Source organism: Mastigoproctus giganteus, chromosome 7 (genome assembly GCF_048544385.1).
Source record: "Mastigoproctus giganteus isolate SK-2022 chromosome 7, ASM4854438v1, whole genome shotgun sequence".
Taxonomy (NCBI): Eukaryota; Metazoa; Arthropoda; class Arachnida; order Uropygi; family Thelyphonidae; genus Mastigoproctus; species Mastigoproctus giganteus.
This window is the reverse complement of record NC_143581.1, coordinates 157,666,789-157,683,696: the sequence shown is the minus strand read 5'-3', so window position 1 is coordinate 157,683,696 and position 16,908 is coordinate 157,666,789. Positions and strand designations below refer to the sequence as shown.

The 16,908-nt window shown below is 34.9% G+C and overlaps 1 protein-coding gene across 1 annotated transcript in view; it reads left to right on the top strand.

The window, feature by feature from the left end:
* Window positions 1-16,908, top strand: part of Idh3a (isocitrate dehydrogenase [NAD] subunit alpha, mitochondrial) — a 143,191-nt gene that overhangs the window by 81,966 nt on the left and 44,317 nt on the right. The window contains exons 6-7 of the mRNA XM_090377147.1: window positions 6,004-6,106; window positions 15,766-15,830. Coding sequence (XP_090233273.1) covers window positions 6,004-6,106; window positions 15,766-15,830 — 168 coding nt within the window. The remainder of the gene's footprint in view (window positions 1-6,003; window positions 6,107-15,765; window positions 15,831-16,908) is intronic.

The following is a 16,908-nucleotide window of genomic DNA, read 5'->3' as shown; positions in this document are numbered from 1 at the left end:
TATAATTTGTCATGCAACTTTTCAGTGTGTAGTTAAAGCAGGGAGAATAACAACAGGCAGATCAAGGTCACTCACATAGCATTCCCACTCTGTACTAATACTAATGCTACAGAAGAGAGTGCCTATTCAGTGACCTTAAGCTATCTCTTGTTTTTTGCTTTGCTATAGTTAAAATACTGTAGTGGCAAAAATGAAATATAGTGAACTTTGTTATTATGTATGTGAAATTTACTGAATTTGTTTACAGTACATTATTGAAAGCAAAATGTCATGTAAACTGATAAACACATCTTCATTATAAAATTATTCCTCACAAAGAATAGTTAATTTTTTCTTATTCTCCATTGTGAAAGTGTTTTTTTTTTTTTTTTTTCTGAAGTATATCCGTTTAATGCAAGCTGGGGATGGTTTCAAAGTTAGAGGATCCACACAAAGCCGCATAATGTAATATTAACAGGAGAAGCTGCTAGTGCAGATTCAGAAGCAGCAGCTGCCAATTTCCCTGACCTGCTTTGAGAAATTGAGCTTGAAGGAAACAATAATCAAATGTTTAACATGGACGAAACAAGGTTATTTTGGAAGATGCCATCATAGTTGAGAAGAAAGCTGCAAAAGACTGCCTTTACTAATAGATGGTAATGTAGCTAGTAACTTCAAATTTAAGCTACTTTTAGTGTATCATTCAATTTCCAAATCACTGCCAGTGATTTGGAAATTGAATAAGAAATGGTTTCCATGGTTTGTTTCTGTACTGTACTGTACCGTACCGTACCGTACCATACCAGAAGTGGAAAAATATTTGTTAGAAAAGAAATGTCATTTAAGACTTGTTAACCTTTGACAATCCTCCTGGTCTTGCTTCTCGTATTGTAGACTTTTGCCCTCAAGTTAAAGTAGTGTTCCTTCCCTAAACTCCACTTCTCTACTCCAGCCTATAGAACCAATGGTTATTAGTAGTTTTATTAAAAACTATTAGGCATTGCTGCTACCAGTAGGAAAGAAGCAACATCTCTCACAGTTTTGAAAGGAATATAACATCCTTATCATAGTAAAAAATTGTTGCAAGCTTAGAAAGATATCAAGCAATCCACTATGATAGATTGTTGGAGAAAGCATTGTCTGTGATTTTGAAGATTTCTATGAATGGCAAAAAATGTCACAGACTAAATTTTAGATTCAGAAAAATAACTCAATCTAGAAGTTGATACTGAAAATATGAGTTGCTGGAGTCTCATAGAGAAGACCTCACAACTGGTGATTTGCTTGAGTTGCAGGCATAAATATGTATAGAAGAAAGGGATGATAGCGATGATAAAATCTCCACTGCCTCTTCAAAGTGCCCAAATGTCAAAAGTTTAAAGAGAAAAGGTGATGAGGTTGTAAGAGAGAGGAGTCATAGAAGATTCTGATCGCAGTATTCAAAGCCGTGGTAATGTTCCATGCCTTGGTGATATGTAGAGCTGCTGTAGAGTGGGGTTCCCAAACTTTTTGGTCAAAGCCCCTCTAAGTAAAAATTCAGTAATAACAAAGACCACCAAGAGCAATAAACTTCAAGTTAGTATATTTTATAGACAATTTTTTTAGCAAATGTATCCAATTATGATTTGCAATTCATATTAAAAAAATTTAATGAACACTAACACTTGCTGCATGTCTAATGTTGAAGGATGTGGTTGATGTGCTTTTAGAAGAGAGTAAATATTGGGTTTGTGATTTGTTAGTTTTAATCTTAGATCTCCATTATTTTTGAGTTCTAGTCGATCTCTCTGCTTAGTTAAAATACTGTTAGCGTGGCCTAAATCTGCCTTCTACCTTGTATGGACTTGGAAAGGTCAATAATAAAGGCTCCACATTTTTATACAGTTTGGGGTAGTTTTCAGTAATATTTTTACTTGTCCAAAATCCCCTGAAACTTTCTTTTGAGTGTAGGGATTTAGCATCTAGGTCCATCTTCATTTGAATAATTTCCTCTTGCAAATTCAGATCCAAATCGTCCCTATTACCCTCTTCATGAAATGGAGACATAATCCATCTGGAGCTTTCATATCTTCGAGATTCTTGAATCTCTTTTTAAAATCCTCTAAGCATTTGAGGTGAGCTACGTATGTCGGCATCTGAAAAATTTCCTTTGGCTTCTTGTTTTAAAGATGCCATATTTGGAAAGAAGTGAATTTCTATGACCCAGTGAAGTTTTGAAGAGCATTAACTTTTCTTGAAATCCCAAAATAATTGTACGACTCTATAATTGTAATGTAAAACTTTGCCTTGCAGTTTTTTGTGCTTCATTGAACGTTAAAAATATATCAGCAAGGTAAAAGAGGTGGTTTTTACACTGACTAAGTTTATCAGCAGGTGATTGATTGTGCTCGGACAGAAATTCCACCACTGAGTTATAAAGTTCTACAAACTTTGCAAACAATTACCTTTTGACAACCATCTTACTTCTGTATGAAGGAGCAATTGGTTGAAATTTTCATAATTTTTTTTCACATAGCAAACAGTTGGCTGTTAAGAGCATTTGCTTTTATTTTATTTATTACCTTAATACAAATTTGCAAAGCAGCATGCAGTTCTTCACTTATGTTTTTTGCAACAAGATGTTGTCTGTGTTAAACACAATGTACTGTTTGTATTTTTGGATTTTCTTTTTTAGCTAAAGCTAAAAATCCTTCGTACTTACCAACCAAAGGTGGAGTCCCATCCGTTGCAATTGCGGTTATATTACTAAAGGGAATGTTGTACTTTTCAAAATTCTCTTGCACACATCTAAAAATTGTTTCACCTTTGGAATCAGTTTTTAAAGATTTGGCAAAAAGGAATTCATCAATTCCTGCTTTTTTACTCGTACTGTAATATCGTACAAATGACATTAAAATATTTATACCTCCGAATGTCGACTCGTTTAATTGCATAGCAAACATGACCTCTTTCAGCTCTGAATTTACTGTTGTTTGGACATCATTTGTCATCTCAGCAATCCTCCATTGCACTGTATTATTACTAAGTGGGATACTCCTTAAAACTGGATTAGCATCCTTTTTCATAACTGACTCTATTGCTATTTTTATAGAGGTAGAATTATTTCTTCATCAAGAGTATGTGGCTTTCCTTTCTTTGCAATTAGGAGAGCAATATCATATGATTCTTGTAGTCCACCACTGGCTGCCGGTACTGCAAATGATTTTATAAAGGGCTTAACTAAGCGTTGTAAGATTTAAAAATTTTTCTTCATTGTCTTGAAATATTCAAAGTCTTTGTCGCTTTTATCATTATGCGGTTTTTTAAATGTTCTTTCATTTTTGAAGGTTTCATTGCATCATTACTAAACGTTTTCTCACTTAAAAGACATTGGTTTTGTTTCATTACTGAGAGAAGGCACAAACCCAAAATTTAAATATTCTACCAAATATTGATGACACTTCTTTTTTTGCATCAGACATGATCATTAGGAGTTTTCTGTAAGAAATTATTTCAACACAACTTCATATTTAAAAAATTTAATGAACACTAACACTTACCGCATGTCTAATGTTGAAGGATCTCTTACTAAAATAATTTTAATACGAAACTTAAAACAAAATGAATAATCCACTCCCAAACACTGCAGAACGAAAATATCTACTGACACTAGAAATAGCACTGAAGTTTGACGACAGCAATGGTAGTAAAATGAAAACTGAGCATGACCACTAGAATGAAAATCTGCTTGGACACTAACTAAAACAATTTTATGTTTTCAAGGGTACACAGTGATTGTCACCTCATGTCGTGTCACTTGGAGAAGGGAAATCCCCCCCCCCCCCCTTGGTGCCATTTGACTTTAAACACACAGTTCAGTGTAAACTGTGAAGTTGATCAGTAGGAGACACATTACTACCACACTACGTTATATATGTGTTCTCTTTGGGGAAAGCTGAAGCGAAATGAATTCCCACGCTTCACCTTCTTCAGATTTTGAAGAAGATTTAGAAAATGATTTTCTTATAGCCGAGTGCAGAGGTGGATTAAGGATGAAATAGGCCCCTGGCCATATTTAATTTTGGAGCCCCTTCAATTTTTTATCACTACTTCAGAAAATATTTACACTGAAAATGAGCCCCCGGTTTGGCCGTAGTGTTAATGCAGCCCTGGCCGAGAAAACAAAAGGAAGTAAGCAATGGATACACGACATAAACTGGAAGAGAGCAGAAAAAGGCGAATTCCATCATTTGCTGCAGACTTAGAAGAAGATAAATTGTTTTAAGAAAACATGTACTTAGAATAAAGTAGAATTTAATTTCCAATATAATCTAATCAAGGAATACATACAAGGGCAAAATACACAATTTCAAAATTCAGTCAGCGGTAAGGAAAAATTAGTTGTATGTTTAAGGAAAGTTGAAATACTGTAAGTTTAATTTGGAATAAGGATTTATTCGGTTACAATACAAATTTTTTTAAAATTAAATTTAATAACAAAAACAACTTCGCACAATGCTAATAACTGAACTTGTTAGAAATAGTTGAGTTGTACAAACTGAAATAATCGACTTGTTCCACCTCTAAATTTGTAAATTGTAATACTGTTGGTCTGTATTCCTCTTTTGGCTATCTTTGAGCGTCTGTGTGACTGGGCATGTTTCTATTATCATTTAATCTATTTCCTTCTGTCACATGACAGAAAACTCACAGCGTACAAACTTTCTGTTCTAACAGAAAACTGCGAACTCATGAATCAGCGAACTCATGAACACGTGAATCAGCCTTGAAGGCCAATGCATTATCTTGCAACTACAGCCATTAACAACAGTTTGTCTTTGACCAATAAACAAAACGGGAAATATAGCTCTCTTTCTCTCCAACATACGCTTGACGTTTGACTTGTTTCCATGTAACCTCACATGAGGTGACAATAGTGTGATTCCACCCTGAGCCACTTTGCTGACTGCCTGAGCTAACGACTTGTTTCATATACTAATTCTAGATTTCTAGAATTATCTTTGTGAGGAAATAGGTTCTTTAAAGACCCCTAAAATAATCTTACTGACCCCCAGTGGCTTTATTAGGAACCAAAGACTCCCGGGGAATCTCTGCTGGAACGAGTACAGAGAAAGGCAGCAAGTTTAGTGAATGGAACAAATTGTTGCTCTTACAAAGAAAGGCTTAAATTTTACAAATTACAGTGTCTGGAGACTAGGCACCTGCGAGGTGATCTGATTGAGGTGTATAAAGCCTTGAATGGTTTGAGCATGCTCAATGCTGATGGGATTCTTTCTCTTGCTCAGAATAATCACCTGAGAGGGCATAAATTCAAATTGAGGAAAGACAGTTGTAGGATAAATGTGCGGAAGTTTGCCTTTAGCCAGCGGGTGGTTGATTGTTGGAACAAACTTCCATCTGTCATTGTAGAAGTTGATAGCTTAAATAAATTCAAGGCAGAACTAGACAAACATTTGGAGCGAGTGGATCTGTGAAGTGAGAAGGGTTTTTTTTTTTTTTTTTTTTTTTGCTGATGCTATATAAGCTTGCTTTCTTGTGCCTATTCTAATGCCAATATTGCTGTTTGCTATACGATTCTTTAATGAAAAAAAGAAAGCAATTTATCAACTTCCTTTGAATAAATTTTTCAAACAGAATTAGTTTATCAGATATGTGCAGTAATTTTATTTATTCACATTTAATTAAATAATTATTTACAAATCTTCAAGAGCATATCTCAGCAATTTACATCACTTTATACGGGAATTTATTGTTTAGTTAGCATATGTTAACCATGTATTAGGTGTATTTCTTAAAGAAAGTGGGTGCAGAATAATTTGTATGTGTAATTTATTTTAATATCAGAATCTGTGATTTAAGTGCTGGAATAAATATAAGATGTTCAATATAAGCTTTTTTGAAATAAAGAAAAGAAAATAGCAAGTTTCATATCGAAGTCTTTATGTTGTTTTTCATAAAATCAAATGTGATTCTAAACATTATCCTAATTGTATTTCTCCCACCATTTCTTACTTTATGTTTTAGGAGGATGTCCGATGGTCAGTTCCTTCAGTGTTGTAGAGAAGTAGCAGAAAATCATCCTAATGTAAAATATAATGAAATGTATTTGGATACTGTGTGCCTAAATGTAAGTATTTTTATATGTAGACTACTGTTAGTGTTTAGAACATTTTTTTTTAAAATAAATAAATAAATTTTATGTTTATACTCCAGCATGACAACCAAGTCAGTAGAGTTTACAATAAACTGTCAATACAAATATTTATCATATTTAGTAGTCATGGGCTTTAACCTTGGTCCACTAAAGGAACGTGTGCTATGCACTCTCACTCCTGACCACTGGGCTACATCAGGCCTACTCTTTCACAAGTATTTATCACAATAGTCTGTGTCTTCAGTGCCATTTCAATTATATCTCAATGTTTCCATTTGTCTGTGAATTGTTTTTTATTTGTCCAATATGTGCTACAATCTCACTAATAGCTAACATAGTTGTAACAGATGGCAGACTGAAGAGTTCTAAAAATTGAAGGACAATACATTAGGTACTTTTTGCCAAACTTTGGCTTACTGAAGTCGAAATTCAGTTAAGTGATACATAAATAGGTGTATAGAATACTGTTTATTCAAAAAAGTAACAGGTTTCTTTTTTATTATTATTATTTTTACATGATTTGTTTTTTGTTTTGTTTTTTGACAATTTTATTTTGATCCTTGATCATTTAAAAGTATTTCTCAACAAAGGTTTATTTTTGCAAAATTTCATTAAAAAACCAATGGTTTTCAATAGGGATACAGGAGATATGTTTTTCTAGGTATTAAAATCTGGAAAGTAACAGTTTGCATTGTATGTAGGTATGATTTTTTTTAATTTCAAGTGACAAGAAATGCAGTGTAATTGAACGTATAATAATAATATGCAATGAGAAGGAAGAAATACGAAAATAGATATACAGTAGAACCTGGATAAGAAATTCCTGCATATGAAGTTTCTTAGGTTCAGTTTCTTAATTCCCAATTTCAACTCTATATATTGTAATGTATTATTTTCCCACGTAAGAAGGTTCTTGGGTAAAAAGAGCTTTCCTGCGTAAAAAGTAAATGATAAAAAATAGTGTATTATTATGATGATATTTTCCCACTTTATACATTTTTAAATATAAAAATTCTTTATTTTTATATTAAACAATATAAACATTTTGATATAATGGAAGGGACATATTGCAATTGTGCTCATCAAGATCTGTAACTGGATAGCATCGACTACGTGAAGCATTTGCTGTTAAGTTCTGATGGTTTTGAGCAGTTCTAAATTACTTCGTGGATTGTTGCTGTGTCTTATTGTAATTGTGACCTTTTAAGGTATGTTGAAAGCCTAAGAAGGTTTTAGAGCTGAAAGTGTGAGACTACGGAAAATTCACTCGAACAAGTTAACATTAGCATTAGTAAATGTATATGATGCAAGAAAGCCAGCTTATATAGCATCGGCCAAAAAAAAAAAAAACCCTTCTCATTTCACCCATCCACTCGCTCCAAATGTTTGTCTAGTTACGCCTTGAATCTATTTAAGCTATCAACTTCTACAATGACAGATGGAAGTTTGTTCCGGCAATCAACCACACACTGGCTAAAGGCAAACTTCCGCACATCTATCCTATAACTGTCTTTCCTCAATTTGAATTTATGCCCTCTCGGGCGATTATTCTGAGCAAGAGGAAGAATCCCATCAGCATTGAGCATGCTCAATCATTTAGTGCATAGCATCATTTTAGTTCATAGTAAAGTTCATTTCACCACTGAAGTTGGTGAAATGGCATCATTTTTGTTATATCTCATATTGTAAATGCCTTCACAACGAGTTGCCCTGATATTGCACTACCTCAAATAAGCAACGCTTCACCAGGGAAGACGACTGATGTTATTTATTCTGAGCAGATGGCACTATTTCACGGCTTGTTGGTATCTATAGAGAATAAGTAACATTAGTCTTCTCCACTCATGAGATGTTGGTTATTCAAGGTAGTGCAATATCAGGGGAACTTGTTGTGAAGGAAACTGCTGGGAGTCATCATGGAACAAGTAAATGTACAGGCTGTGTTAGGGTAACTAAAAGTAAGAACAGGTGTATGTATACGTGCATAGATGCTAGGAGTATAGTTGATGAATTCGAAGTGCTATTCAAGACATCAAGGTGGGTATTGTTGGGATATCAGATACGTGGTGTCAAGGAGATATAGGGAATGCAGGAATGTTAAGTCTCTCACTTAACCATCTTTTTATCCATTGCAGCAACTTGCCCTTAATGCCATACTGCTCCAATTTGTAAAGAAGTCTTCCATGTCCAACAGTATCAAAAGCTTTCCTGAAATCCAAGTATATGATATCGAAATTATTTTTTGCATCCAGTTCCTTTGTGAATGCATCGTAGTATCTAATCAAATCGTCAGACAAGACTTCCCCTGAACAAACCCATGCTGTCTGAACTATTACTACAGTCTTGTCTAGCGGATCCTGCATAACTTCTTTAACAAGTTGACAGTTGTAGAATAGATGTGCAGAAGTTTGCCTTTAGCCAGTGGGGAGTTGATTGCTGGAACAGACTTCCATCTGTTGTTGTGGAAGTTGATAGCTTAAATAAATTTAAGGCTGAACTAGACAAACATTTGAAGTGACCGGATGGGTGAAACAGGAAAGGTTTTTTTTTTTTTTTTGGCTAATGCTCTATAAGCTTGTTTTCTTGCATCATATGCCTGAACTAATGCTAATGTTAAAATGCTTGGAAAGTTCCTAGAAACAATGAGTTAGTTCCAAGGCTATTTCAGCACTTAAAATATGAACTATTTCAAGTTCTAGTTCCACAAAAAAAGAGAGAAGAATCTAAGTTCACAACAAATTTTTGGGTGCCAGTTTTAGACTGCATTGTAAAAAATGTGAAGATTTTTGAGCTTGGACGGCAAATGTTTAGCGTTCTCTGTCAAAAGTTAACTAGGTGTACCAAGTTTCAGAGCACTACCTCTGAATATTGTGCAACAGTAACACTTAACTTTGAAAAATTTTTGTGATTTGCTCTGCATAACACAAGTGACCTCCACAAAAAAGATGCTGGTGCCTCAAGCATACTATATTTTGAACTGAATTTTTGCACAGCTTTGGAAACTTGTTTAAACATCTACACCAAGTTTCAACAAAATTGAAGATGGTCGAGCAGGGACCAGTAACTGGCTAGCCATTGTTGTTCTAGCAGTTGTTGGTTTGCCTATAGTTCCATGTTAACAATTAACATGGAATCAAGTTAACAAACATATAAATGTAAAGTTTGGAAAGATTTAAAGTAAGAGGAGAGAGGAAATAAAGGGAATTATTAAAGATTGAGTCAAGAAATATTAGGAATATAGCTAGGAAGAATTAGGAGGTAACATTCCTTCACATGTCTGTCTCTCTGCTACTTTCTCACGGCCTTTGAGCAGACAGCCATACTAAAAGAATGTCTCATGCATACCCGTTTCTGTAGTCTCAATAACAGTTTTGCATAGTAAGTACTCAAGTTTAGTTATGGATGTCCTAATGTAATAAGGCAAATAAAATTTAATTGTTAATTTATTTTTAATTAATTTAGTTTTAAATTTTTGGATTATTATTGGCTGCAAACTGGGATTGGGATTGAGACCCAAAGCCCGACGGGTATGCATCAGAGTAAATATAAAAAGTATATAGGTATTTACCTGTGATCACTATAGCTGGTGGTTGGTACGAAAAAGCAAGTGCAATCTGCCCGGGATCCATTTTATAGGAGGCCGGGGCGTCATCTGGTCTGATTTGTTGGTTAGTCTGTCATTAATAATTATATATGTTTAAGGGGTGGGTTAATTTCTTTGTTAGTGATTATGCAACTTGTATTAAATTTGTAATCAATGGTCAGGGATTACGGTGAATACCTATATAGATTTTTGGGTTAATACATTTTAAGATTACATTTTTTTAAAAAAATCAAATTGGTAATGTTATCCACTGGACAAGGACTGGTTATAACCTTTCTACAGCAGAACAGCCCATGTATGCCCAGTGGGATAACTATATACATACAGGTAGTTCTCGACTTTGAGTTAATTCATTCCTAGTGCGCACTCATAATGCGAAAACTAATAGGGGCCTAAACTTGCTCTGTGACCCTATTAGGGTTAGTGTTGGGGTGATGTCGGGTTAAATTGGCTTGGATGGCTGCTTTAATATGGTATCTGATGAACTTAACAGGCATTTTATTCTGGATTAAATTAGTTTTCAGTTTTTGTAATGCGCCCAGTATGTTTTCCTTATTACTACAGATTGTGTATTATTCTGTTAGTTTGATTTCTGATTACATTATATGTATTTGTTTTGTTAAATTGGTCTCCCAGTTTGTGAGTCTAACTGCTTGGAAGTTTAAATAGTCTCTTTTGTCAAAGTGTCCTGTGTGGACTTTTTCTTTGATAGTTATTTCGCTGTCGAAGTATATGACTTGTAGGTGGCTTTTAGGGTTGGTGCATTCGATGGTCAGATCTGTGGGATATATTTTCAGTGCTAATCTGTCGAATTTATCACAATTGACAACTAAGACATCGTCAATGTATCTGAAGAAAATTATGTTGTCTTTAATTTTGTTTTCGTAGTAGTGCAGGTAAAGGTTGGCAGTGGAACTCTAGCTGCTTGCTCCCATTGCCACCCCCCTATTTTGCACGTAGATGCTGTCTCCCATAAGTATTTAGTTATTGATTACGCATAAATTTATTAGGTCTAGCCAGTACTGTTTATTACAGCCTAGAATTTCCTGATTTTCATCGTAGTAGTCTGTTAGCACTTTTTTAAATTATAGTGTGAAATGCTGGTAAAATAGATTTTTAAAATCGTAGATATACACTTGGCTGATATTATTATTTTTGATGTAGTGTATGTATTTTCTATTGTCCGAAATGAACTTAGCATTGGTGAGGTTGGTAGATATTATGTTTAGTTTGGCCTCCAGTTTTTTTACTGGGCTTTTTAATGTAGCTGTTCCTGCATGTGTTTATTACAGCCTAGAATTTCCTGATTTTCATCGTAGTAGTCTGTTAGCACTTTTTTAAATTATCATGTGAAATGCTGGTAAAATAGATTTTTAAAATCATAGGTGTACACTTTGCTGATATTATTATTTTTGATGTATTCTATGTATTTTCTATTATATGAAATGAACTTGGTGAGGTTGGTAGATATTATGTTTAGTTTTGCTTCCAGTTTTTCTACTGGGCTTTTTAGTGCAGCTATTCCTGCATGTGGTAATGAATCTGCAGCCTACAGGGGCTTTATGGAACTTTGCGATCTAATAAACAAATGAAAATCTAGTGTTATCAATTTTTAATTTAATTTTTTTATGCATGGCTATTAGGTTTTTTTTTTTTTTTTCAATCCCAGTTTGCAGCCAATAATAATCCAAAAATTTAAAATTAAATTAATTAAAAATAAATTAACAATTAAATTTTACATTTATATATTTGTTAACATGGAACTGTAGGCGAACCAACAACTGCTAGAACAACAATGGCTACCCAGTTAGTTAGGCCATAATTTCCGGTAATGCTTCTTGCCCAAAACAAAAAAAATTTCACCACCTCTCGCAAAACAAAAATCAATTGGGACTTTGACCTAATATTTCAATGCGTGTATAATATCTAATTGTTTAATTCTACAATAGCATTAATGCTGCATAACCGTAGCATTGTCACAACTGAAAATTTAATAAAAATAGAACATGACTTAAAAGTTGTTGAATAAAGTATACATAAATGGATGTGAAAATTACACAAAGTGCCAGTAACTATAAGGATAGTAGAAAAGGAAGCGTAGTAGATATGTGAAAGGTGAAAGAATGTTAATATCCTAAAAGTTATGATGAATTAAGAAAATTATGGGCTGAATTACAAAGCCAGTAGAAGGTGGATGAACTGTAAAGTAAAATTAGTATAGTAAAATACAAACAAAAATAAAATAAAAAGTGGTACAGCTGTCTTCAGACATGGGGGGGAAACATATTTAGATAAAGGTCGAATACAGGTAAGGCAAATGTGCAGAACATGATGTCAGCTGCAGCAAATATTGATACATGATCAGGTATTTCATCAAGGGGAGTACACCTGACTGTGTATCAGGAACTGCATTTCTATACTTGCCCATAGTTAGTAGAAGAAAGGTGAAAGGCCAAAAAGCAACTAAAATGTAATTAGCACATTCTAATACAGTATGGACAAGGTAGTCTCAATGCAGTGTCATTTATTAAGGTAAAAATAAGGATCAAGTTAGAATAAAATGGGGTTAATATAAATATGTAGAGTCAAGCACATGGTATTGGCATTGGTGAGGTTGGTAGATAAGGTGATGTTTTAAATTGAGGATAGGGAAGGGAAAAAGGAGTATTTAAATAAAAGACGAAAAATAGCAATGGAAATAGGATAGTAGGAACGTCCGTATCACCCTCATATACACTAATAGTTTTATGAACGGGAAGAATGGTAGAAAATATGAGGTGCCCTGGGCACCTCATATTTGCTTCAACACGTGCTGTAAATCTCCATGGATGGTTGAATATAACAAAGGCCTTTCAATACCTTTTTGCCATCCCAATGATTTGGAGGGAGCCTTCAAATCATGTAAATGACTTATTTCTGGTTTGAAAATAGTCAATTCTTTTTAATTTCACCATGAGAAAAAAGCATGGCATGTCAGAAAAAGGAAGTGGACTGTGGAATACCCCAACATCCCATCTGCTATCCAACCAGTGGCACATGGGGATGGTCTGCCTTTACCTCACCCTCCAGAAGAGTACAGTTTGGAGTCTGATGAAGATGGGGACAGTGTGAGGAATGATAGTCAACCTGGGCCTTCAACATCAGAGGCTCCTGATTTTGTGCCAGAGCCTGAGTCGCCGAGCAAGTCACACAGAATTACTCAAGGTGAACTGAGTGATCTAATTTGAGACCTAGATCTATCGAATGATAAAGCAGAGCTTCTGGGATCAAGGCTCCAACGGTGGAATCTTCTGCAACCAAATGTCTGGGTACAGGAGCAGGCAGAATGCTTTGACTCCATATTTTAAAAGTGAAAACAACTGCCTGCTGTTGATGTCAATGGTTTGATGCCAGCTTTGAATGTGGAGCACAACCCACAGGACTGGAGGCTATTCATACTCATCATAGCTAAGTTTAAAAGCGGTTTTGCTCCATAGTGGCAACACTCTTCCTTCAATTCCTCTAGGCCGTGCTGTCCACATGAAGGAGACATATGAGACTAGAAATTAATTCTGGAAGCAATGAAGTACAAAGACCACCAATGGTAGATCTGTGGAGACCTGAAGGTGATTGCAATACTGCTGGGCATGCAGTTGGGATACACAAAGTACTGCTGTTTCCTCTGTCAGTGGGATAGTCCTTACACTACAAGAGAAAAGTCTGGTCTATAAGGGAAAAATCTGTGCCCCAGGAAAAAAATGTCCAGCACAATCCTCTGGTTGATTGAAGCAAAATTCTTCTGCCCTCTTTACACATCAAACTGGGACTCATGAAGAACTTTTTTAAAGGAATGAACCAGGATGGAGAAGCTTTCAAGTACCTGAGAGGACAATTTCCACTGTTGAGTGATACCAAGGTTAAGGAAGGAATCTTTCTTGGTTCGCAAATTTGTGAACTTTTAAAGGATGAAAAACTTTGAGTGAGTCCTCCAGGGTAATGAGAATGCAGCTTGGGAAGCCTTTAAAAGTGTTGTGCATGACTTCCTGGGAAACTGAAGAGCTGGAAACTATGTTGAGACTGTGAACAACCTTCTAGAAAAGTATCATCAATTAGGCTGCAACATGTCACTGAAAATCCACTTTCTCGACTCTCATCTGCATTTCTTCCTTGACAACTGTGGTGCAGTGAGTGACGAGCATGGTGAGCGATTCCACCAAGACATTTCAGCGATGGAAAGAAGATATCAGGGTAGGTGGAATGCTTCTATGCTTGCTGACTACTGTTGGACAGTAACAAGAGGCGCCCCGGAAGTGGAATACAAGTGAAAAGAAGGTGCAGTCATGAATAGGCCACATTTTGAGAAAGTACTTTCGGTTCCTGTGCAGTTTTCTTGTGTCCTTGTTTTTTTACGTTTTAATTAAAAACAACTGTGATTTATGTTGTATCAAGGAAATGTAAATATGAGATTGTTTTAATATTACTTTTCATTCTGACTATTACTGAAATTACTATATTCTTAGACAATAGCGAAAGTACTGTATCTCAAAAACTAGAGCTAATAAAACATTTCTGAAGTCATATTTGTGTTTCTCGACTCAAAATTAGTAAAGTTTGCCTATTTTAAGAAAGGAAACAAATCAAAGAATTTTTTTGTTGAACAGTGTATAATCTGATACAGGCCTTTTACTGTAGTCAAGTTATCGGACCTCTGCTGTGATTGGTAGCGTTATTATTAAATGGCGAAAATAAATATATGAGCATTATTTGGCAGACTCCAGCATCAATCGGGCAAATTTGAGTGCCATTACAAATGGTTGGCAGTTTTTCTGATTCCAAAGCAGATTTTGAGAATTATAGTGGATGAGCATAACTCAAAGAACATTTTTGTGGATGTGCACTGTCTTCTATGATCACAGATGGTAAAATGGAAAAACTGCCAATCTTAATATGTTAACCCATGTGTTTTTGGCTGCTATGTTCCATATATTTTATCATTTTCTTGATATACAGCTTCTGATATTGTGTATTGATAAAATGATGTCATGTTCCCAGGAAAAATCAGCATAGGAAATGGTAAACAGGAACCCCTGTGGCCTATCAGAAGATCATATCTACACTTCTTAACCTGTAAAATAATTTTTTTCAAATCATGGTAAAATCCCTGGAAGACCACCACTGAACTGAAATAAGGTAAAAAATAAAGGGAAATGAAGTGGAAGGCCTTGTGCAAGTAGCAATACTCCTCCCTTTTTAAAGTGACTGTTGAAACAAGTACTCATTATTAAACCGATGAAATTCCCTCAACTCAGTACAGCAAATCAATCTACTAGGATATTGATGAACATGATCCTGGTTGCTACACAAGTGGACGAATACATTGTAACAGTTTATAACCTATTGAATAGTTGTGAATCAAAGGCAGTAGTAAGTGGGTGAGACGTGAAAAAACAGAAAATAATAGTTGTTAGGGGATATACATTACTGTTATGTAATTATTACTAACCTTACTCATTTTTTGTCCCAAAAGCATTTGAGCAGAAGCTTAATTGAGAAATTAAAACTTATGGAGAGCCTTAACCTTACTTGTGGAAAACAGTGAGTGTGTGAATCTTTTTGTATTTTGTCATTAGTCTTTTCCACTAGTGAAGTGTTGCTTATTTGAGGTAGTGCAATATCAGGGAAACTCTTGAAGGCATTTCACAATATGAGATATAACATAAACTATGTGATTTCACCTACTTTGGTTAGCACACGCTTCTTGATTAGTCCGGGGTTCGAGCCCGTCACCACCAAATACGGAGGATGCGGAAAGGTCAGGGAATGACCTTAAAAAAAAAAAAAAAAAACCTACTTCGGTGATTTACTATGAACTATCATGAACTATTAACTAACTTGTTCTATCTTGTCATACTTAATATTTTAGTGTATTCTCAGTATCTATTTATGTAAAATGTTATGACTAGTTTAAAACCACTCTTCCAATATAATTTTGCATAATATGTCCATTTATGAATATTTGATTCACTTTTAAATATTGTTTAATTTTCAGATGGTTCAAGACCCTTCCAAATTTGATATTTTGGTAATGCCAAATTTGTATGGAGATATCTTGAGGTAAGCATTTCAAATGTGAGAAGATATGTACTAATCCAAAGTGATCTTAAAAGAATGAATATCAGACTACACCTATGAATTAAAAAAATAAACTTCCTCTAAAGAAATATTTTGCAATCCTCCATAGAGGATTAGTAACCTAATTATTCTTTTCTTTTCAGTGATTACTGGTATATTGAAAGTTTTTATATTAATAATATTTTAAATTTTACTCTCCATCTCAATTCATTTCTTATATCAGGTAATTTACCATTCAATGCGCTCTCTGATGATTAGACTCATTAGGCATAAATCTAATTGGGCAGAATCTCTACATGAATAAGCCACTTCCTAGTTTGTTCACAGATCTTGTCAGTACTTTTCATGTTTGTGCTTTAGTTGTTTTAGTAATAGTAATAGAGCCATGTGATTCAAAAAAGCAAGGTATGAGCTTATGTAGCATCAACCAAAAAAAAAAAAAAATCACACAACCATTCCCTCTAAAAGTTTGTCCAGTTCTCCTTGAATCAATTTAAGCTATAAACTTCCACAATGACAGATGGAAGTTTGTTCTAGCAATTAACAACTTGCTGACTAAAGGCAAATTTCCGCACATCTATTCTACAGCTGTCTTTCCTCAATTTGAATTTATGCCCTCTTAGGTTCATAATCTGAGCAAGCAGAAGAATCCTATCAGAATTCAGCGTAATCAACCCATTCAAGGCCTTATACACCTCAATCAGATCACCTTGCAGGTGCCTAGTCTCCAGCCGCTGCAATTTGCAGAACTTAAGCCTCTCTTGGTAAGAGGACCTCTTTGTTCCCCTCAACAATCTTGTTGCCCTTCTCTGTACAAACTCAAGCAAATCTACATCCTTCCTAAAATGAGGCCTCCAGACCTATACGCAGTACTCAAGGCGTGGCCTGACCATTGCCTTATACAAAGGGATAATCACCTCCTTTTCCCTGCTAGCAAAATTCCTGTTCAGGGACTCCCCGACTTAAGTAACACTTGACTTTCGCAAATTTGACTTTACGTAAGTTTTTGCAAGGCGGTGCAAACTTTAAAAAGTCGTGGAAAAATATTTTGCATACTGTA